A 25,660-nucleotide genomic window follows, 5' to 3' on the forward strand; every position below is an offset into this window, starting at 1 on the left:
TATACGTCCTGCGAGAAAGAGATGTAAACACGCCTGGGGCCAGAAATAAAGGACAAGTATTGTTTTTACAAAAGTTTTAAAGTAAAAGTGAAAATAATACATATGTAACAATTCCCATGAAAATAACAAGCTCTCGTAAACCAAACCCGGGGGTGTCCCCTAGTTATCTAAATGCGGAAGCATGTTGTGGGCAGCACAGTTATCAATCAGAAGCCAAATCATCATTTTCTTCCCAAGAGAGTTTAGAAAGCTCACATTTTCTTGAATGAGTGCCACATTAACAGTCATGTTTCTTGAAAGAGCATCACTGAACCACATAAAAACTGCTTTTTCGACGTCTTCAAATGCAGCAGTTCATATAGATTTGTAACCCAAGATTTTTCTTCTTTTTTTGCTTAGCCTTTCAAGAATGTTGACAGTGTCAATGGCGAAATTCCGAAATTCCGAATTCATTGGCAATGTCTTTTTTCTTTTTGCCGTAATCGAGAGCCGCAAAAATGTAAAGTTTTTTTCTAATATGAACTGTTATAGTGTTTCGTGTCTACCGTTTCTATAGGATGGTGACAATGAGTTAAATTCCAATGGATGTTTTTCAAATGTTGACGAGCAATAAGTAAAAGGTATCACTGAAAACCACCAAAAACAAAAATAGCAAAAAAACAGTACGAGGAAGGTTTAAAGAAAGACATTTTTTTTTACAATGTTTCTGTTTGGGGATTGTTGAGCACAAGTGAGCTGCAACCACAGAAAAAAACTGCTCTGTGGATGTTTCATTCAGGCATTCCAAGGTCTTTTGGGCATTTCGTTGTAATGAAAGTATCTGCTGAATGTATTTCGTAGTAACAAGATTTTTATAGACTCATGTCATATGGGGAAACTGTCGGGACAATAAAAATACTTCATTGTAATTAAAATTTTGCTTTAAAGATATTTGTTGTAACGGAATTTTACCTGTATATGTAAAACATTTTTAAACATGCTACATGGTACCTGAGCTGTCTGCACACTTATAAGCTTATCCCAGTTCATCCCTTTTAAACTTTGTTGAACCTGTTCAAACTTTGTCCAACCAAAGTTAATCATAACAGTTTTGATCTTTGAATTTGCACTCTTCCCAAATACTATTGTATTGTGGTCACTTGACCAGAGTGGTTCAATTACCTCCACACCCTCAATTCTATTCTAATTATTACAAAATTGACAGACTTCCACCTGCATTGGTGCCGTAATGTTGCATAAAAAACAGTCAGTGATTACATCTAAAAAATCCTGTACCCAGTGTGGAGGCTGGCCTGGACACAGACAGGCAGACACGTTCATGTCACTCACAACACTTTATTATATATTATTTACAAAGTCCAGTACCACACAAACCCCACAAGTGTCCAAAGTCCTGGCCACAACACCAATGCCTTGCTTCTTCCGGCCGCCTCTTTACCTCTACTCCAAGAACTTGTCTCCTAAACTCCCGACTCCAGCCATCATATGAAAGTAGGCTGCCCCTTTTATAAGCACCCGGATGTGCTCCAGGTGTGTTCCGGCAACCTCCCAGGGACACGCCCCAGTGTGGTGCCAGCTGCATCCCCGGAAGCACTCTGGGTGTCTCTGCTCTTCTTCCCCCCAGCAATTCAGGGTGTGGCGGAAGTGCTGAGGTCCAGGGCTCCAAAGGCATAGGGGTGCCCCCTGGCGGTGACAAAAGGCCTCTACAGGGTGGAGCTTCAAAGCTCTGTACCCGTGGCCCCCAAAGATACCAGGGTGGTCACCCCCACATGGTCTGGGGAAGGCGCAAGCTCTCCTCCGGTCCTCCTGGGTGTCCTGGCTGGGTCGCCATCCCAGCCATCTCTGAAACCTGATATTTGCAAAGTTAGTCCAGTTAATACTTGGGTAGTTAAACTCTCCCATGAGTATAATATGCCCTACACTATTTTGTATTCCTTCGTGACTCATTTTCTGAACAAAGCATCATAGTGTCCAAAGCAGGAGAAAAGGTCTTGGCACGACATCAATGCTCACGCCCACTGACACAGGGCCAATTTACAGTCACTAATTAATCTAAATGGTTATGAGAAGAAACCCGACTGCATAAAAAACAAAACATATGAATAATGGAAGAACACATTAATTCAATTCAAATAATGTGAGGCAGAAGTGCTAATTACTATGGCATTGTGCCACCAAAAAAAATATTTAAAAAAAGCATTTAACAAATATAAAAATAAACTATTTCACAATTAGATAGATGTATAAAATTTTAGCCCTAAACAAAAAGCACTAAATCATGATGTGAGGAAAGCTGCGGAAATAATATCATACCAAGCACTGGTGACCAAACTATCTAAAGATGTAATCAGTGTTCTGCTTCAAAGAAAAACGAAAAGATGTTGAAGAACAGCAATTAAGGTTTGAGGAATTGTATGGTATGGTGCAAAAAAACAACCAGTTTATCTTTCTAATTAAGGACATTCACTATATGAAAGTTGTAAATGAAACAGTCAAAAAACACATTGCTCAGGAGGGTGAAATTTCCCTATAATGTTTTAAAAAGAATATTGTGAGGATGACACTATAAATCACTATTCATGCAGACATTCCAACTTAATTAAAAATCATATTAAAGGGTCTATTTTATTTTTAACTGTGGAAAACAAACAACTTTGAAGCTCCAGATACATACATTTAGGTTTATGACAGGAAAAACTCTAGCACCATGAATGCCATACCAGAGAAAGAAAAAAATAAGGTGTAAAAGGAATGAAATGAAACCTGAAAAAGGAACCAATGTCCTTAGAATATGGTTATAGAATATGCAATAACTGGTAATAATACATATAATACAGTAAAAGAAGGTTCTAAACAAATTTGGGTATCACCATAAAAATTTGATGAGAACAGTCCATTCAGTTTAAAATTGTGTCTACGGAATTAAAGCAAGACATGATTTGAAGGTTTCCAAGGTGCTATGCAGTGCTCTGAAATTACATTGCAAGTCAACAAGTTCTTTACTGTTTACTGTAAAGAAAAATGCAGCATCTGTCTGAAATTCACACTTCCCGTTAGTAGATCTGAAAATTGTTAAATTTATTTTTAAATTGTTTTGATGTATTTCCAGAAATTAGGTGAATATAAAGATCCCTTAGAAAAATGATAACTGACTGCTTGTTCTCTAATCTAGGTTGACATTTATATATCTAAACACTTCCATCCAATTTTTGACATTACTTTTCCTATTAGAAAGAGATAGGAATTCAGAGCCCATTCAGCAACAGCAGGTACAATCAAGAATCACATTTGAAGGGATTGCTAGTTCACTAACAATGGGGCTAAAAAAGTTGTCAATTAACCTCACATGTACATCTTTAAAATTCCTGGAGAAACCAAAACATGCACCAAAAAATGGTGCAATTTAACAGGCCTTGGAATCAAACACAGGTACTCCTATCTACATTTTTTATTGTTTACTCAATATTGTCAATTTTAGCATATCTGCACTTAATGAGTTACTAGTTTTGGGAAAGATACTTAAAAGATAGGAAAAATTTCTAAAAATTGTCTATCATCTACGAAAGTCACTCTACTTTTTACTTTATACTAGGGGGCTTCACTTGCCAACCCCAATGTTTGGTTTTCCAGATACACACTTTTAAGATTTTTTTTTTTATTTGAATTGTCACTATTTCATTAGTTTCACTTTTATTTCAGAACTTCTTTAAAAACAATATTTGGAATCTTTAGAGTCCCAACATGCTGAATCTTTTAAATTAGGTCCGTGAGACATGTTTAATGACTTTCTACCAAAATTCAGGATAGGTTTCTCTGTTTGGAATTTCAGCACAGACAAAATGACCTACATCATCAGCAGTTAATCATGTTTTTGTAAAGTAACCAATAAATGCATGTGAGGTAGACTCCATTTTTGAAATTCTATGACTTAAACTTCAAAGCCTTACAACATTTACATACTTCAGACATATCACCTTTGTCCATATATTAAATCTCTATTCGCCTTTTCTTTATTTCTCCAAGCAATAATTTCTCTTTGTTTGCGCTGAGATCTTGACTTTCTTTGTTTTGACACTTTAGTTTTTTTCTGCTTTCATATTCTATATCTTGCTCTGCATGTGTTTCGTGCCTACGTTTTTTTTGAGTCTTTTGAATCCCACTGTTTTCATTATCTATAACCTGCTCTGCATGTGTTTGGCCCACTTGTTTAACCTCTTTATGACGTTTTACTTTGTTTTTTACTCTTTGTCTTTTATCTCTGATCTCACTTTGTCCTGCTATTTTTTCAATTACACCTGGGGCCTCATGTATAAACGGTGCGTACACACAGAAATGTTGCGTAAGAACTTTTCCACGTTCAAATCGCGATGTATAAAACCTACACTTGGCGTAAAGCCACGCACTTTTCCACGGTACCTCATGCCTTGTCGTACGCAAGTTCTCCGCTCGGTTTTGCAGACTATCGGCACCCAGCGTCAAAGCAGTGCTACTGTTCCTGTGTGATTACTCATTATTTTCATGACGCGGCTTTATAAATACACCGAAACTAACTGCATATTGTTTATTAGTGTAACGCATCTGATTGTAATTAACTTGTAACAATATAATGGTCCAGGGAACAGCCATAGTATTCCAAATACCATAACTGATTTAGCGTTGTTACTCTCACTGCACCTTCCTCTTCTTATTGTTCTTCTTCTTCTTTCAGCTCCTCCCGTTAGGAGTTGCCACAGCTGATCATCTTTTTCCATATTACTCTCACTGCACGACTCGGAGTATTTATATCACTGTATCTGAGTGTGAATCACAGCAGCAGCTGATCGGAAAGAGAATTATATACAGCTTCATGGACACGCTGTCTCAGCCACTGCAGAACGTTTTAAATCAATTCCTGTACGGACCTCGCGGTTCAGAAACAGTCTCATCCCAAGAACTTTAAATGCACTCAATCAATTGCACCTTGTGGAACTGTTTGTACTTATAAATACAATCACCCCACTGTTAACTTGCACTAATTATAATATCGCACAACCTCAGCCACTTTATAAAGCGTATTTACATATGATGACGATATCATTTTAAGATGAAATGCAGCAAAATATGTTTATTAAATTATACAGATAAAACTTTAACTTCATTTAAATAATCTATATTCTTCACTGGGAATGTCGTTAAGAATAGAATAATTAAACATGCACTACAAAGATATTTCAATGTTCTTCACACGTTTTGAAGAATCGGCGCTAAGCTTACAGAAGGCTTAACGTCTATTACAGAGCTGATTGTATGGCGATCGGTTACTTTTGGAAAGAAAAGCACTGACTGCAGTGACGGCTACGCCAATATATATTGAATATAAATCAGAAAGAGAAAATAACAACACAGCTAAAAACGCAGCAACAAATTTCGGCAAAAGTTAAATGCTTGTGTGATGAGCACGAGGCGGCTAAGCAGTGTCTGCAACGGACATGGCCATCCACCGTGCATAAGCTACCTTACTGACGGGCGGGTGAAGGAGCCACCGATTCTTTCTCTGCCCAGTGCCTCCACAAGCCTAGAGCCGCCCCTGAGTACTGCTGCAATAAATTATTTCATCGAAGTGAAACACATGTTTAATAACGTGTTTTAACTCCTATCATCATGAAAATGATATCACGTATACATCTCAGTGTTTGAGTTATTCATAGAGCTGTAATATCACGAATGTCATGGATTCTGTGTCCAGTTGGAGGAAGAGAGCCGGTTTAAGAAGCAAGTAGTGATTCCCACACATAGGCACATAGAAGATCAAATACAAAACAAAGCATTTAACGTGCTACTTTAATTACGATGTGATTTGAGAAACTGGTTAATTAAACGATTTTAAGATGAAGTTTATGATGTTCTACTTTAATGACAAAATAAACTACGTGATTAAAGTGGAAATGTCAAGATTAAAGTTGACATTTCGTGCTTTTTCCCCACTGTGTGCCTTTTTTCTCTGTACCCTAATAAACTTTCATATGACACTCAGACAGTGGGCTACAAATCGGCTTTTCACGGCGACTTTGTTATGTTACTTCTTCTTTTTTTATTTCCGGCACTGTGCAATTTTGTGAATGTGAGCTTTCAACTTTCTCCAACACGCTAAGTCACTCGATCAACTTCCTTTTGTTGATTATACTACGGTTTATTTGAACAAATAGTATGCTTTTCCTTTGCCTCCACTTGGTATTCGCTGAAATTCTTATATTTTCCCCCGTGCTTTTCCTATTGTCTTTTCACAGAAGGCTGCGCTTAAAGGCGATTTATATTGATTTGCATATTCAAAGAGACGTAATTCTGGGAGGAGTAGGGGCGTTACATAAAGCGCGTGCCGGCGTTAGTTTTCACGCTGATCGGGATTTATGTAGCGGAAGAACGTGGAAGTTGGAGTACGCACAGATTCCTGCATCTGAATTTTTCTGTGCGTAAGCACATTTCGGCTTTTGTGCTTACGCCATGTTATAGTGCGAGTTCTACGCACGGCGTTATACATGAGGCCCCTGGTCTGTGATGATTATTTCCCATTTTTTCGAGTAATAATTTCCTTTTGTTTGTGCTAATGCAATCTTTATTATCTTTTTTGATACTGTAGTGACCTCCACATCCAGCTCAGAAAGAGAAGAAGTAAAAAAAAAAACTGACAGACGTAGTAAAGTCTCACAAAAGTTTTACTTGAACAATCAAGAAAAAGAAAGCAAACTTCGTAACCGCAAACACAACCTTCTAGCACCCTCTCCAACCCCTCCTCCAGTCCCAGGACCCTTACCGTATCAATCAATACCCTGCTGTCAGTCTTCCGTGCTGTACGCCGCCCTCCCTAACAATCACTCAAAAAAACAAAATGGCTTCAACCTGGCTGGGAAGCTACAATACTTTCGAATTTTACTGCTTTCATATTCTTTACCTTTCTCTGCATGTGTTTCACGCCATCTTTTTTTTTGAGCCTTTCAAATTCCACTGCTTTCATAATCTCTAACCTGCTCTGCATGTGTATAGCGCCAATGTTTTTGTATGTCTTTATGAAGTTCTATTTTGTCTTTTACTCTCTGTCTTTTAATTCTGAGCCCGATTGGACCTGCTTTTTTTTTCAATTCTACTAGTTCCGGGCTAAATATTACTTTCCTTATTTTCTGAATTTGCACCTAGATTATTCTTTTTCTTTTTTGCATTTTTTTCTCTCCAACGCTTTTGAGTCTCTTTTCTCTGCACTGCTCTTCCTTCCTCGCTTAGTCATCGACGTTTTATCTAGTAATGTCCTTATACGAGAGCCCTGAATCTGTGTGTGCTAAAAGCCTTGACATGACTGAGTGTTTTGCTGCCTGTGGTCTTATTTGATATTGGTTGTAAGTAGGACATGTCTTGCAAGAATCTCATGATCAACATCCCCGCGAGACGGTCCTGGATCAATCTCTTGGCACAAAGTCTCATGTTTAAGGTCCCCACGAGATGCTCCGTGGCCAATCTCTTTCATCTCGTGGGTCTTTTAAGTGTCTTCCGTGATCTTCACGTGAAGATCACGTCTCGTCTCCCTAGCCTTTCTCTCCCAGGATTTTTTTTTTATAATAGAGAGATTAGTGAGAAAGGGTTAGCAATTGCCTATTATTTGTACCCTTTCCAAACATATATACACACATCTATCCTATTTACAGATGAAAACGTGATGTTATCTGTCAGGGGAGAAACATGAAAAACTGGTTTAAGGCAATGACTAAAAACAAAATTTTTTATTAGTAAAATGTTTACAATTTAAGTTGTAGTAAGAGGAGAAAATTACATGCCATGTAACTGTTCATAATCTAGTGGCAAAAGGGAAGAATATGCTAAAAAAAATCAGCAAGAAATGTTTAACTTTTTATTCTTCATTTTTGTTCCAATTTATAAAACTAATTTGTACCATTAACACTAACTTTCAAACAGAGAGATTTGTTTTGTTTCTATTATTCATTAACTGTGGGGAAAAATAATTTTCAGGGTTTTTGTTTGCCATCTAATGCACATTTATTTTTTGAAACACAATACTGATGCTGCTCTTACCATGAAGTGGAGATCCTGATGGGCTGCTTGATAAAGTAGGGACTGGACTACAACGTTCTCCTTGCTTGGATGTCAGTTCCTGTTCTATTTCTTCTAAGCCAGCACTTTTCTGGAAACGACTCATCCGATTCACAACTCTGGGAGACATGTGTGTTCGCACACATGGCTGACCGCCATAAGGATTAATAGGAAAAACATGTGAAGTTCCTCGTAAAGTACTAATTACCACCCAGCGACTGTCATGGCTGAAGCAAATATCTTGAACCTAACAAGAAAAAAAAAAAAACTGTTATATTATGAAAGTTAAGGCATTTGTCAAATTCTTACTAACTATATCAGTGTTTATGACTTCACATCTGTTTTAGAGCAATAATAGACAATCTAAGCCTTAAAGTTCTGCCCTGTTGGATTAAGTGCAATACAACCAGTATCCGAATCAGTAGCTAATTTCTGCACGTTAAGTTATGTCTTTACTACTGCATTTAATTCAATGGTTCAAATGTTGGTTCACCTCTGAAATCAATGAAAGTCAAACAAAAATGTGAAACATTTTATGATGTTTTATGATGTCTGTATACTGTATATAATTTAAAACCCTTGTGTATTTTTAAGACATATATTTTAAATGCCCTACAACAGTGATATGCACAGCTCAACTTTTATAGCACATTTTTTATAAATCTATCAACAAATTAGTATTATGATTACCACATGATGTTAGCAAATGCAGTTATTATTAGAGGATATCATTAATCTTTTGTTCTGCAGTAAAATGTGATAAATGTCAACAAAATATGTAATTTGGGAAGGGGTGTCCAAATGTTTGCATGGTACTGAAATTATATTGTAAAATAGCAAGTAGAACTAGCAGGGTAATGTAAATAAAAATTTTTACTCACACATTTCCTAACACTGCTGTTGTCAATCTCTCCTTTTCACTAAATAGTGTCACATGCACATAGAAGATGGTTTACTGGGTCAAATAGTGTTATTTCTTAGCCAGGCTGGGGGAAGGTACTGTCACCTGTCAATGACATTAACACCAGGCCAGTCCCTGGTGACATCACTTCCAGCTCCCTCTTATGATGTCATATCCCAGAACCCTTCTTTCTGTCACTTCAGTTCCTGTTCCAGACATCCTGACTCCACCTCTTCCTCCATTCAGCCATATTTATAGAACAGCTTTCAACATGTTAGTCAGTTCTGTTTTGAACTCCTGTCTGTAAAGACATGTTTATTTTTTTCACTATGGGGTGGCCATCCCAAAACCTTTTTGTGACTCTTTTTCGTCCTTATTACTTTGCCATAGTTGGCAGATTCATTGCTTGATAATGAGTGAAGAACAAGACCTGACTTCTTTGCTACACAACATGGCCACAGAGTTACAAGGACTTAAGGTCCAATTGAACAAAACCCGAACCCAGCTCGCTGAGGTGGAAGCATAGGTTTAACCATGCATCACCGTCCAACAGGATCAGTCAAGGGCTGGCTCCTAGATACTGAAGCCATTACAAGAAAACAACAACATAGAGTCGTATCTCTGAGTTTTTGAACATATAGCTGTAAGACACCATTGGGAGTGTGTTGAGTGGGCTAACATATTGGTGCCATTCCTGAAGGGCGAAGCGCAAAGGACCTGTTATGACCTTGATACCGAAGATGCCACCAACTATTACACACTCAAGGCTGAGATATTAAAGAGGTATGGCATTTTTGTGGACCAGCCTGCAAGGCTCTGCCATAAACGGAAGTTAGATCCAAAGCAGCCAACAAGACCTCAGGCATATGATCTTTGTGGGGAAAAGCAGAGCGCTGGCTTAGGCCAGAAACCAACATCTCCAAACAAGTCGTACAGCAAGTTGCCTGTGACCCACTGGCAAATGCTCTCTCCAACTTCCTTGTGCAGCCAGTCCACAGGCAAGCCTATGACTTGATTGACAAGGTGGAGAGACATAGGGAGGCAGCCACATCCGAGCATGTAGAAAGGTCCATGTACCAATCCCGATAGGGTCGTTTCATCATTATCACTGGACAAAAGTGGTGGTGGTGAGTGGTCATAGGGTTACTGCACCCATTGACATCTGCAGCAACAATTCTACTGTCACTCGCAATTATGTCTTACCACAACAGTACCTTAAGGGAAAAAGAAGTATTCCTGATCTGTATTTATGGCGAAACTTGGTGGTATCAGTACGGTGTGATCGGCTGTAAAGACTCCGTAAGGACCGTTCAGATAGCAGTGCTGTAAAAGCCACTCTTTCCCATCATACTCGGCAGAGACTAGTCTAAGATTAAAAGAGGTATGTTAAGTCTTTGAACATAGTAAGGGATGGAGATAATCATCCCCAAACCGTTTCCACACTGTGTACACCGCCGGCAACAAACCGTCACATGTCTACTCAATGTGACCCAATGTACTCAATCTACAGAGCCCGGGCCATCGATGTCATGGTCTGAGGCTTCACCCACTGAGGTCAGTACAGACCCACTTACCACACTTTCAGTTTAGACAAACCCAGGCGTCCTTTAAATGGGAACAGTGGAATGATGATTCCCTTAAGTTTGCCAAAAATGCAGTAGTTTCAGAGAATGGTCAACCCACCTTAAATGCTATGCCATCAGGCCTCCACTTTGGTATTAATAATGATTTATTATATCGGGTAGACAAGGTCACTGCTGTTGGTACAGCGGACTGTCTGTGAACTGGCACATACCAAAACATTAGAGGTGATTAAGCTCCGCTTTTAATGGCCGGGAATCCATGAAGAGGTCCGACATTTCTGCACTTCCTGTCCAGAATGTCAGTTACATTAGATTCCTAAAAAGAATTCCCCCTCCCCTAAGTGACATCCCATTTGAATGCATAGGGGTTGATATTGTAGGACCCTTTCATCCTTCAGCCCATGGACATAAATACATTCTTGTCCTTGTAGATTATGCTACCCAGTATCTCGAGGCTATCCCACTGAGTGACAAGGGCTCAGTTATCTGGTTAAACAACCAAATCATCGACTGAGCAAATGGATTTATTATGTCGACCTGCTAAAGCCATGGAGGGACAGATATCCCGATCCTTACTCTGGCCAGCCACATTCTCTTTTAACCTGTAAAAAAAACCTTAAATTCAGTCCTAATCTGACGTCCCAACAGGAGCAGAAACTCGGAGTAATCATCCTGTCCGTCCCTAAGGGAGTGAGCAAGAAGGCAGGCTAGACCTCGCTGATTGAGCATATTATTATTACAGACCTGGGGTAATTGTCCAGGAGCGGCCTTATCGCCTCCTGGAGGCAAAACGTGATGAAGTGGAGCTTGAGGTCAAAAATATGCTGGAATTGGTGTAATTGACAAAAGTCATAGTCCCTGGTCCAGCCCAACCGTATTGGTCCCTGAAGTTGGAGGTTCTGTAATGATTTCCATCAACTTTATCAAGTCTCCCAATTCCAACGCTTACCCAATGTGCCGACTGGATGACCTCCTCGAGCAACTTGGAAAGGTGAAATACTTGACCATTCTTTACATGTTGAAGGGTTACTGGCAGGATCCTTTAACGGATTCTGCAAAGGCCAAGTGTTTTTCTATTGGATTACACGGGGCACCTGCCACCTTCCAACATTTGGTGGATAAAGTGCTACGGCCCCGCAATTCCTATAAGTGCCGCCTCCGTGGATGACATAGTCATCTATTCCAACACATAGAAGAAATACTTACAACAGGTTGAGGCTGAACTCCAGGCACTTGGAAAAGCCGGACTTCAACTCTATCCTAGGAAACAAAGGTGTTCCAAGGCAGACATCATATTGAAATGGCCCCATTCAAAAACAAAGTTGCAGATCGAAGCCTTTCTTCGGTTGGCCAGGTACTATCACTGGTTTTTACCATGGGTCTCCAAGACAGTGGCCCCTTTGATAGATTTAACCTGCTTAGCATTACATTTTTTTAAAAATCTGATCTTACTTCTGTAAAACATGTGTAACCTGGGTCAGGTTTCAAAAGGAATATATAACTGCGAGTTTGTGTAAATAAAGTTTATTGAATGAAATGAAAGAAAGAAAGAGAAAAGAGATGTGCTGTTGAGGCAAAACACAGAAACAAGACGGAAAGAAAGGAAGAGAAAAGAGAGGCACTGTTGAGGCAAAACGCCGAAACAAGACAGAAAGAAAGAAAGAAAGAGGAACTATCTTTAGCAAACTGCTAAAGCATAAAAGGAGTTGGGTGATAAAGGGAAAGACAGCAGGACACCAGTGCAGAAATGGCAATCAGCGAGCAGAGAGGGGTTTGAGAAAGAGGGAGACGAGAGGCCTAAAGAAGGTACCGGAGTATAAAGAGGAATAAATAAAACAAAGTCGGTGTTTTTTTTTTGTTTGTTTTGAAGTGGCTTGAGTAAACTTTCAAGTGAAGGAGCCAGTTTCTGTTTTTGTTTGTTTGGCCACTACACACCCGAGCTACGTTTGGGGCCTCCAACGGAGTGAATAATATTTACTGACTGTGGAAATAAGTCCGGTTGAGCTCACCAGTAGTTTTGGACCCATGATATATGTATAGATATAAATAATTTAGTGTTTGTGTTTTATGTATTGTGTATATATTTGTAAATATCTCAAGTTTGGAAAACTGTTCATGTTTCAGTTAAGTAAAGAGAGTTTTGTTTTTCTTAATATCTGAGTAACAGTGATTGAATTATGTATTAAAAGGTTGAAGGTGAGCTATAGTGTACTTGCCAACAAAAGAGGTGGCGACACCATTATAAAGAGGTCCTTGCATACCGATAAAGGAATGGTGGTGAAAGGGGGTTACACATGCAAAACATTAAAAGTACAAAATCAAGTGTAGAAAGTACAATAATGATACAAATAATAATAGTAATGAATAATAATAATAATAATAAAATAATGCTAATGCCATACAGCATATATTGCCAAAATGTGTCATTTTTGTAGTATATCTTGAAACATGGTGAAATACACAATCCAACGTCATAGTTGGGAAAATTGCCGTGTGATTCCTTGTGGATTTTTTTTCCAGATTAATCAGCTTTTGAAAAGCACACTGCACATGGGCAATTGGCATGAACGTCACCTTCAGATTCATCAGAATCACTTTCAATTTCACTGTCCGTTTCAATTTCATTGCCTGTAGACAGCTTCACTACGTCATCATTGCTCGTATCACTGTTAAGAGCATGCAATACCTGGGCTGCTAAAAAAAACATTTCTTACAAGATACCTTTATAAGGCTAGGAGATGACAAGTCTGCATTGTTGCCTGGGTAACTAACACACAGGCCTGTCACTTATGCAAGACATGCCTATATTGTTTCCCGAGCAACACTCGGCAACAACGCTTTTGGCACTCTTACTGCCTGAGTAATCCTAATGTCTAATGCTTAAGCAAGATGTGTCTATACAGTTGCCGGAATGATGCTCAGTATTAATGCTAAGGAGGTTAACAAGGTTAACAAAGAAGCGGGCCCCTAACACCATGGTATGGGATGATAAAGCTGATGCTGCATTTCAGGACTTGAAGTAGGCCTCTACGTTGGCACCTGCTTTAATGGCTCCTAACTTCTCTTTGCCTTTAATCTTCCAGACCAACGCTATGAGCACAGGACTGGGTGACGTGCTGAGCCATAGCATCAATGATGTCAAACACTCTGTCATGTTCCTCAGCCAGAAATGTCTGGACCGGGAAACCAGGTATGCAGCGGTGGAACGGGAGGCCTTGGCAATCAAATGGGCAGTAAACAACTGAGGTACTACCTTTTGGGCCATGCGTTCACCCTTGTCACTGATCTTGCCGCTTTACAGTGGATGTCAGTGCACAAGGAGTCCAACCCACGTGTCATTCGTTGGTTTTTGGACCTCCAACCTTTTAAATTTTCTGTCCTTTATCGTTGAAGTTCTCTCCATGCCAACATCGGCTTTCAGCTTACAGCAGCTTTCAACATGTTAATCAGTTCAGTTTTGGACTCCTGTCTGTAAAGACATTGTTATTTTTCACTACCTTTTTTCAAGTATATGGGGTAGCCATCCTCAAACCTTATTGTGACTCTTTATCATCCTTATTACAATGGCTATGCACTATATGGCACTGTAGCTTAATGAGCATGACAGTTGTCAGCTGTCTAGACAGAACATGTTTTTGAACAAGATTACACAGCAAAGAACTGGTTTGTAAATGGGAAGGTCCTATCTGGAGTTACCTAAAGCATGACACTGCAATAACAAGAGCAAGTGTGTAAATGATGACTCAGGAGCCTGTTTTATGGAACTCAATTAAAGGGAGAGAAGAAGTCAAATTTGAAAACACTCTCAAAGAAATCTATAAAATGGTAGAGATTTGTGACACACTGAAAAAAAAAGGTAAAATGGCAGGCTACTTTGGTCAACAAACTGCAAAACTGTAGTGTTCATTTGCCTATGTCAATCAAACACAAAACAAGAGAGTGTGATAATGTAACAATTATTAAATCAGGAATGTCTAGCAGGTTGTGTAAATTATATGTTTCATAAGGTATACATGGCTTAATGCTGTCAAAGTAAACTGATAGACATTGCTACAATGCAAGTGAAACACTTGAAAAAAACATTCAAAAGGTAAATCTCTGTATATATGTTTGGAGCGAAAAAAGTATGGGTGTATCTGTGTATTTCTATGAGGGGAAGTCTTAAGCTAAAGTTAGAAAATGGGATTTATTAAATAATGGAACCAAACGTAACAAAACTGATAATGTCATTTCTCAATGTATAATGCCATTTCTGTTTTCGAGGATAAGACAAAACCTTTTATTCTGCTGGAATCCAAGCACTTCCAGACAAGTGGCTCAAATGCATTTAGAAGGGTGGAGACTACATTAATAAATAGCATTATTAGTTTTGTTAAGGTTCATTCCATTTTCTAATAAATCACATTTTCTAACTTTAGCTTGACTCCACCTTGTACAATACCTTTGTTATGGAGACATAGCATGCAATTCTAAAATCTTTACCAAATTTGCAGTTTTAAGGTAAAACAAAAACTATACTTAAACAAATCTCACAAAATAAAAGTAAGTCACAAAAAATAAAAAACTAAACTAGAAACAGTCAAATAATAGGTAAAATACTAAAGAAAAAAAACAAATTTAAAAAGTAACAAAAACATCCTCCAATTAAACAATGAGCACTATATATGTTACAGAAAGATAAAAAAATAAATGAGCATTGCACACAGACAAATGACCTCAACATCTTAAAATGTCTCCTACATTGGGATCACATTCTGAGCGTGAACCATCACCACATTAAATGATGAAGAGACGGTTATCTATTAACATCTAAATTTCCTACTTTTCATTACATTAAAAAATTGAATTTAAATCTTTTTTTAATCATCAATCAGATATATTTCAAAGGTTGTAAAAAACATTTGAAGAAAACCACCCATTCATGTTGATATACAAGATTGATCACTGGAAGTCATATGCTTATATAAGTAATCCTGAACACAACAATCCTAAATCTATGATCTAATACATATGGTGAATAATAATCAGTAATGTAGAGGACCATGATTTAGTCCAAAGTGATATGTTTTGTTCAAGTCCTTCTCTTACAACTTTCTTAATCTCTAAAGCAGGGAGTTGATAGCATTAGCAAAAACAGGCATTCATTATAATGAAAAACTCTGTCCAATTTAGCATTATAAAGTGAAATTTTCGAAATTTATATTATTTATTTGAATACAGGCTTCCGACCTGGAATACCATAAAAGTAGTAGAAACTCAAATGCAGCAACAGTATATATATAATAGATTGACAAATGACAGAACATGTTTACCTTTGACACATTCAGTGTTATCGTGTGATATTATAGAAAGGAGCTCCTTCTCTATTTTTTTTGCTAAAACCTCTGTTTTGTAGAGTAGAGATTTGTCTTATGAGCTAATGGTTGATGTTATCATCCATTGTCGATTGGCTAGGCATATTGTCAATGGATCCAAACATTTGCAGAAATTTCCTCAAAACAGTAAACTGACACTGTCACTTTTTTTTTTCTTAATTTTATGTGCCTCACAAGAAAGCTGTCAGGTACTCATATCTACAGCAGGAGGCACTTGGGATTCCTGACTTTTGCTAGTTTAGGAATAGTGCACAGTAGCTGAGTGAAGGCAGCCTGATTAGTGCATAATGCACAAAGCCTGAATGGGAAGAGTACAGGTATGTGTCATTGCAGTGCTCACAGACTACAAATACCCACAATTTCTCACTCTTTACATCTCTCTTTTAGATTGCTATCTATCCTGTAAACTTGATGATGTAAACTTTCAAGACATCAAACAGCCCTAGTCCCAAGGGTACATTCTCTAAGTATTTTTTTTTGAGAACAGTAACTGATGCTTGGCATACAGTTTTTCAAAGTATGTTTTCTTCTCTGGCTTCCTTAAATATAAATAGCATTTAACACTAGAATTACCAGAGCCTACGAAAAACCTCGTAGATCCGTCCTACCTTAAAACGTTTCGCACCTCTCTGTCAGCTTCTTTTATCCTTTAAATGTGTTGATAAGCAGCAAACAGCCTGCTATCACATCCCTCATCCCGCACAGTTTTCTCATCTCAAGTCTGTTTACCTGTGTGTCAGTTGCTTAGAGTTGTAGAGTGAGAAATAAAGCAAAATGACACCTTTTATAAATAATATATTGTTATTTGGAACACTTGCATTTCATGTGTGTCCTGTGTCTACAATGATCTATGAACAGTAAACACATCATTAAAACAGATTTTTTTTTCATTTTTTAGTAATACTTGACAAAATGTAGACATGAAGTGTGTAGCGGTCAAGTGCTGCTAAAATTCACACCGTCAATGTCACGGTGATTTATTTATTTTAGTGGAGGAAATCCCAGGGACAACACCAGCCTTGGATCGACCCACACACACTCACTACAGAGACCAAATAAAGACCACTGGGAACATTAAACAATAAAGAATATAATGAAATTAAATTAACTAACTGCAAATAATAATACCACCCCTGAACTCTTTGGCAATATTACATTTAACATATAAACACAAACACCACACAGCAGAGTCCATGGAAAAACCAAACCAGATGAAATGGGAAATGACGAGATTAAGTCCAGAGATCTGTATGTTGAAAGGGAAGGGAAAACACAGTCCTACCGGTAGTTGCTGAAAGGATGAAGACAGATGGATGGTTCAGGAGCACTCCTTTTCTTGCGGGAAAGCCAATGAATCAAAACACAGTCCTCAGTACACAGGTAGACAGACGATCCAAACCCCAACAAACGAATACAATCCAGGAACACAATGATTAAATATGGCTGAATTAACGGCAGGCAGTCCAACAGATAAATCCAACACACAACGTACAACAACAAAACCAACCTTTTTTCCTTCCTGACACCTGCCCTCTTTTCAAACCCCTCTGGCCACCTTTGACCCAAACAGCCCATGCAAGGACTGCTGGGAGATGAAGTTCCTACTGAGAGTAGCACTGCTACAAGTGTATAATGTGTGAAGCCTGAATTCCAAATATCAAAGAAACACTTTCACAAAAGGTACAAATATAACAGAACAAATGTGCTTCCATTCAAAAATATAACTGCAGAAAAGCAATCTGTGTTAGGCTGCGACATTGATATGCAGTTGCTACAACAGCTTCAGTGGCGCAACGTTATCAGGTGTTGACTGGTAATCAAAGCTTCACGGGTTCGATCCTGGAGGAGTCTGTTTTGAGAAGTGAGCTGCTCGTATTTTTACTATTTTAGAATAAAAACATACATTTGACTCTGGTAATTCTAGTGTTAAGGAACTTTTCTCTTTTGTCACATCTGTCACAACCTGTGAATCTCTGAAGTTCTGCCTGTGCCACATGCCAGTCCAGGTAAGATTAACACTAGAATTACCAGAGCCTACGAAAAAACTTGTAGATCCGTCCCACCTTAAAACGCTTTACACCTCTCCGTCACGTCTTTTGTCTTCTAAATTTGTGGCTAAGCAGCAAACAGTAAGCAGCCTACTATCACATCCCCTACCCGCGCATAGTTTTCTCAGCTGAAGTCTGTTTACCTGCGTGTCAGTTGTTTGGAGTTGTATTGAGTGAGAAGTCAAACAAAATTACACCTTTTATAAATACTATATCGTTATTTGGAACACTTGCATTTCATGTGCGTTCCGTGTCTACATAGATCTATGTATACACATCATTAAAAAAGAAGTTTTTCATATTTTAGTCATAATTGACAAAATGTAGACATGAAGTTTATAATGTGTGAAGCCTGAACTCCAAACATCAAAGAAACAGTTTCACAAAAAGTACAAATATAATAGAACAAGTGTGCTTTTATTGAAAAATATAACTACGGAAAAACAACCCGCGTTAAAATGAGATATTGACATGCATTTGTTTGGAGCGCTGTGGTGGCGCAATGGTATCAGCTCTTGACTGGTAGTCTGAATTTTACGGGTTCGATTCCAGATGAGTCTGTTTTGAAAAGTGAACTGCACGTATTCTTACTATTTTAAAATAAAAACATACATTTGATTCAGTCTGTAACAGCCGGTGTAATTTATGATAGTGTAACTTGTAAAGGTTAGCTTTTTTTTTATTAATTCTGTTATTCTCTCATTCGCGTTCACGATCCCAACTCAACACCGCCGCATTTGACATTGCTGTTTTCTCAGATGCACTATAACAGAGGCAAACTCAAATCATGATGATTGTTCTATATCATTTCAAGAATGCACTTTTGCCATCACTGTACTTTGTATATGTACATGGGAAGCACGCACTCGTGACTTTACACTGTAGGAAGTAAGTAAATAAATAATATCTATAAAGTAATAACAGCAATTTTATTATTATATAGCAGCTTCTCTGTCTGCCTATCATATAGTGCCTTTCCTTCCTATCTATCTACTGTATATATCTATCCCCTTAGCTGTTTTTTTATATATCTATTATACAGTGCCCTATGGGGTGCCAAACAGGCAATTACAATGATTTTCGGAATATATAAAGTCATTCCTGAATATATAAAGTCAAAACTTGAATATACGAGGTGTGGCAGAAAAGTAATGAGACTGATTTTTTATTTACCAAAGTTTTTATTTTTTTCAAACATCAATGTTATCCCCTTCAAAGTAGTTCCCTTGGGCAGCTACACACCGATGGAGACGTTGTTCCCACTGTTGGTAGCAGCGCTGGAAGTCTTCAACCGGTATGGTCTTTAGCATGTCCGTTACACTCTTTTGGATGTTTTCTAAAGTCCCGAAATGACGTCCTTTGAGGACATTTTTCAGTTTAGGAAAAAGGAAAAAGTCACACGGACTGAGGTCAGGTGAATAAGTGGGCTGGGGAACCACAGGAATGAGTTTTTTCGATTATCCTTCTGCTCAATTGTGAGGTTTTTCTGCACCATTTTGGCACAGACCTTTTGCATGTGCAAATGTTCAGTCAAAATTTGATGAACGGTAAATCTGTTCAAATTTAATTGTTCACTCAACATTCTTAATTTTAAACGACGGTCTGATCTCACAAGAGTGTTCACACGTTCGATGTTTTCATTGATTTTCGTAGTTGAAGGCCTCCCTGAAAAACTTGAGCTTGAGCTCGGGATAAAGAATGTTCCCCCATAGGCCTGTTTTAACTTTTCAAACGTCACACATGGCGATTCTCCAAGCTTAACACAAAATTTAATGGCACAATGTTGCTCCAAATTCCGCTGTTCCATTTTGCGTGACGTACAACCAAAAACACAACTTCGCTAATAGCAGTCACAAAAATCACATAGTTAACGGAAGGAGTTGAAACTCGCACTGAGCTATGGGAGGGTACTGATACACGTGCTCTATCAAGGACAACAGCGCAGCGTTGACAGATCACTTGCAGTGTTGCCAGTCTCATTACTTTTCTGCCACACCTCGTATAAAGTAATTCCTGCTTTCATGGACGAACCTCGCAAGCATACAAGTGGGTTAGTTGAGGACTGTTTAAACTGGGAAAGTGGGGAACAGGGTGTTTACGACATTCCATATTTAGAACTGTACATGAGGAGACACACAGTACTGTAAAATCAAATATGCATAGTAATGCAAATTCTAACTCAAAGTTTCAGTACAAAAGTACAATAAGCAACACATTAAAATAGCTTGACTTAATACTAGTAGTATCAAAAAAGAAGGTGGAGTTAGATGTAACTAAGCATAATTATGATATTATAGGAATAACAAAAACCTGGCTAAATAGCAAAAATGAGGAAGTGTATAGCACAGATGAGTACACATTTTTAGAAGGATAGGGAGAAAAGAAAAGGAGGGAGGGTTGCCAATTATTAAATCAGAATTTAAATGAACATTTTTCCGTAGTGAGGACATCTGGATTCATCTGAAAGCATTAAAAAAAGAAACCTTATTTTAGGCATGTGCTATAGAACCTCCAAAGCAGACAGTAATTTCAAATTGCACCTTATTAATAATATTAAAAAGGCAAGCGAGGCTCTAAATAGGAAAAGGCAGGATCTGCACTCAGAATTCAACCTCTTGACAACTAAAGAAAGTGAACAACTAATTTATGAATCCAGACATCATTACTATGAACACGGAGAGAAAGCTAATAAGCTGTTAGCTCAACAAATCCACAAGCAAGAAGTTTGTAACGCAATCCCAGTAATCACCAACATGAACGGAGACAAAATCATTGACCATAAAAATATAGACTACTATAAATCCTTATATTCTACGGAGTTTAAAGAAGACAGCAGACAATCTAATACATTTCTGGATACATTACAGATACCACAAATAGATACTCTTATTGCGGAGAAACTGGATACATCTCTGGAGCTATCAGAATTACTAGATGCTATAAAGTCACTTCAATGCGGGAAAGCAGCAGGCCCTGATGGCTACCCTGCAGAATTTTATAAGAAATTCTCTGCTCAGCTAGCTCCCCTCCTATTAACAACATTTCCAGAAGCTAGTGACAATCAAACTCTTCCTCAAACTTTTCACCAAGCATTAATACAGCACAAATTCTATTTCCGGCGCCGCATCCGAGTGGCAGCCTTTCCAGCAGCTCCATATATGACTTTATCTTTTTATCTCTATTTTTCTCTATTTCACTAATCACTTCTACCACTTTCTTTTATGTGGAATTGCTCCCTGGACACTTTTTACTATTTTACTACTTGACATGGATTTTTACACTCCGAGAATCGCCTATTCATGTAGTCAGCTTAAAGCACTGAGAAGAAATGCTTAGGCCGGTGTGGTTCCTTATTTACCTGACGAGGTAAGAAGACGATATCGGGCAGCCGAGCCGGCACAAAGATAAAAGATAAGATTAAATCGAGACAACTTGAGAGAAAATGGTGTTATAAACCGTTGGTGCCTTCTGTGATCCTGGGAAATGTGAACTCACTACCAAATAAGATCGACGAACTGGCTGTGCTGGTGAAAAATGTCAGAACCTACAGAGAATGCAGCTTGCTGTGTTTTAGTGAAACGTGGCTAACAACTACCATCCCAGATGCTAACGTGGAGCTACCAGGGTTTAGCACAGTTAGAGCAGACAGAGACGCAAGTACCTGCGGAAAGAAGAAAGGAGGAGGACTCGCTCTCTATGTCAATACAAAGTGGTGCAACTCAGGACATGTAAACGTTAAAATCTCCACTTGCTGCAGGGACATCGAACTGTTGGCCGTAAGTCTGCGCCCCTATTACTTGCCCAGAGAGTTTGGACACGTGATTGTTGTTATTGTTTACATCCCCTCAAGCGACGCGAGATGGCGAGTGACATCATCCATTCCGCAGTTGCTAAGTTACAAACGCAGCACCCTGAGGCACTTGTGCTAATCGCTGGAGACTTTAACCATGTAACGCTGGACAAAACATTACCTGCCTTCTCCCAGTATGTGGATTGTAACACTGGGGAAACAGGACTATCGACCTACTGTATGCAAACGTTAAAGACGCATACAGAGCCACCCCGCTGCCTGCGCTTGGGAAAGCAGATCATAACCTGGTTCTGCTTCAGCCTCAATACAAACCAAGAGTGAGGGCGCTACCTACAACTACACGCTCATTCAGGAAGTGGTCCCCTGAGGCAGAGCAGGCTCTGAGAGACTGCTTTGGAACTACAGACTGGGATATATTGCTTGGGTCACATAGTGAGAACATTGAAGAGGCTGTTGAATGCACAACTGATTACATCAACTTCTGTATGGACATTGTAGTTCCAGTAAGAACAGTATGCTGCTATGCTAACAACAAGCCATGGGTTACAAGTGACATCAAGGGCCTTTTGAACCAGAAGAAAAGGGCTTTTAAAGGTGGTGATCAGCATGAGCTCAAGCGCGTGCAGAAGGAACTCCGAGTCCAGCTCAGGGCGGCGAAAGAGCAGTACAGGAGAAAGCTGGAGCAGAAGTTGCAGAACAACAGCATGAAGGAAGTGTGGGATGGGATGAAGATTATCACTGGCTGCAGCTCGAGCGGGTGCCGCCATCGAGACAGGCGTGGAGAGAGCAAACCAAATGAACAACTTCTTTAATAGGTTTGATCACTAACCCACTCTCACCTCGAGTACTGCATCCTCCAACCATCCTTCTGCTGATACCAGCATAGGTGAGACATCCCCACCCACAATTACAGCAGCCCATGTGAGCAGAGAGCTGAAAAGACTTCGTGCCAGCAAAGCAGCGGGTCCAGATGGTGTATCGCCACGACTGCTGAAGGCCTGTGCGTTGGAACTGGGGAGTCCTCTACAGCGCATCTTCAACCTGAGCCTGGAACAGGGGAGAGTCCCAAGGCTTTGGAAAACATCTTGTATCACCCTGTCCCAAAGGTATCACGTCCTAGTGAGCTGAATGACTTCCGGCCTGTTGCTCTGACGTCACATCTGATGAAGACCATGGAGCGGCTGCTGCTTCACCACCTGAGGCCACAGGTCCGCCACGCCCTCACCCTCTGCAGTTCGCATACCAGGAGAAGGTGGGAGCGGAGGATGCCATCATCTATATGCTACACGATCCCTCTCCCACCTGGACAGAGGCAGTGGTGCTGTAAGAATTATGTTTTGGACTTCTCTAGGGCCTTCAACACCATCCAACCTCTGCTCCTTAGAGACAAGCTGACTGAGATGGGAGTAGACTCACACCTGGTGGCATGGATTGTGGACTATCTTACAGACAGACCTCAATATGTGTGTCTTGGGAACTGCAGGTCTGACATTGTGTTCAGCAATACAGGGCGCGAGGGGACTGTACTTTCTCGGTCCTGTTCAATCTATATACATCAGACTTCCAATATGACTCGGAGTCCTGCCACGCAAAAGTTCGCTGATGACACTGCTATTGTGGGCTGCATCAGGTGTGGGCAGGAGGAGGAGTACAGAAAGTTAATCAAAGACTTTGTTAAATGGTGCGACTCAAACCACTTACACCTTAACACCAGCAAGACCAAGGAGCTGGTGGTGGATTTTAGGAGGCCCAGGCCCCTCATGGACCCTGTGATCATCAGAGGTGACTGTGTGCAGAGGGTGCAGACCTATAAATATCTGGGAGTGCAGCTGGATGACAAATTGGACTGGACTGCCAATACTGATGCTCTATGTAAGAAAGGTCAGAGCAGACTATACTTTCTGAGAAGGTTGGCATCCTTCAACATCTGCAGTAAGATGCTGCAGATGTTCTACCAGACGGTTGTGGCGAGTGCCCTCTTCTACGCGGTGGTGTGCTGGGGTGGCAGCATAAAGATGAAAGACGCCTCACGCCTGGACAAACTTGTTAAGAAGGCAGGCTGTATTGTAGGAGTAAAGTTGGACAGTTTAACATCTGTGGCAGAGCGACGGGCATTAAGCAAACTCCTGTCAATCATGAATAATCCACTGCATCCACTGAACAGTGTCATCTCCAGGCAGAGGAGTAGCTTCAGTGACAGACTTTTGTCACTGTCTTGCTCCACTGACAGACTGAGTAGATCGTTCCTCCCCCACACTATGCGACTATTCAATTCCACCTGGGGGAGTAAATGCTAACATTAATTTTATTTTTATTTTTTTTATTTTTATTACTATTTAATTTAATAGCATTTCTTTGTATCAGTATACTGCTGCTGGATTATGTGAATTTCCCCTTGGGATTAATAAAGTATCTATCTATCTATCTATCTCTCTATCTAATCACTGTCTTTCCTAAACAAAATAAGGACTTATTACAATGTGCATCATACAGACCAATTTCACTTCTGAATAATGACATTAAGATACTCCCAAAAATCATAGCTAGAAGGGTGGAGAAAGTGCTCCCTTCGGTAATATCACAATATCAAACTGGATTATCAAGGGTCGACACTTATCTTCCAATCTTTGATGCCTGTTTAATGTAATATGTTTACCAACAAAGTCAAACACCCAGGAAATATTATTATCATTGGATGCAGAAAAGCTTTTGACATAATTGAATGGAAATACCTTTTCACTACATTAGAGAAATTTGTGTTTGGCCCGAACATTTGTGCATGGATCAAACTACTGTATACCAAATCAGAAGCTTCAGTTTGCATCAAAATTTGTTCAGGCTACTTTAAACTAGAACGAGGTACCAGAAAGGGATGCCCCTTGTCACCACTGCTTTTTGTAATCGCCATTAAACCATTGACGGTTCACTGTCAAAATGCTGATCAATTAAAGGGGATTATCAAAGAAGGACTGGAACAGAAAATTTCTCTATATGCAGATGATATGGTACTGTATATATCAGACCCACAAAACTTTGTGCCTGCAGTCTTAACATATATCATTCACTACACTTTTGGCACGCAGACTTATTTTGCTAAACTGGAAGAATCCTAACTTTCCTCTTTTAAGTCAGTGGAAACCAGTTTTATACTATCTGAAATTGGAAAAAAATCAAATACTCAGAGGATCTATACAGATTTTTTTCAAACCATGGCAGGATCTAATCAATAATATTTTAGAATAAGCTCTTAAAGCACGAGGAAGCAATTATTTCCGCATTTCTTTTTCTTCTCCATTCATCTCTATTGCTTATCAAACTCATCAATTTAGGTATGTTTACAAGCCTTAAGTTTTACCCCATTGGCCATGCTCTGTCTCTCAGGGTTGGGGGTTGACGTGTTCTCAGTCCTACTTTTTGTAAAAATTGATTGATTTGTATGGAATGATTACAATAAAATTAATAAAAAAGGCAAGTTTACAGGGGGATATTACAGTTATGGGGACTTTTAACTACCCACATAATAAATGGGCTGAATTTGCAAAAAATGCAGCATTAGGAGTTTATAGATGTGTTCAATGACTGTTTTTAAATAAAGTAAGTTAAAGCACTAACACAGCGGCAAGTGTGTCTATATTTAACTTTGTAATAAACAAGATAGAAATGAAGATGTAGAGGTGATTGAACCACTATGGTAATGTGACCATATTATAATATATTTCTCAGTTTTTTTGGCAGACCATGCATGCAAAGACTAAAACAATTACATTTAACTTTGGCAGACCAAATTTACTGGGGTAAGCTTTTAAGTGTGGAGACAGTCAAGGAGCACTAGAACAGGTTTAAAAATATTTTACATATAATGCAGG

At 39.1% G+C, this 25,660-nt stretch overlaps 1 protein-coding gene across 4 annotated transcripts in view; it reads right to left on the reverse strand.

Moving 5' to 3' along the window:
- bcas3 (BCAS3 microtubule associated cell migration factor) overlaps positions 1-25,660 on the reverse strand; it is an 846,307-nt gene that overhangs the window by 485,442 nt on the left and 335,205 nt on the right. For all 4 annotated transcript variants that reach the window (XM_039756733.1, XM_039756734.1, XM_039756732.1 and 1 more), the window contains exon 15: positions 8,059-8,323. In XM_039756733.1, the coding sequence (XP_039612667.1) occupies positions 8,059-8,323 (265 nt within the window). The remainder of the gene's footprint in view (positions 1-8,058; positions 8,324-25,660) is intronic.

The sequence above is a fragment of the Polypterus senegalus genome, chromosome 6 (assembly GCF_016835505.1).
Source record: "Polypterus senegalus isolate Bchr_013 chromosome 6, ASM1683550v1, whole genome shotgun sequence".
NCBI classification, from domain to species: Eukaryota; Metazoa; Chordata; class Cladistia; order Polypteriformes; family Polypteridae; genus Polypterus; species Polypterus senegalus.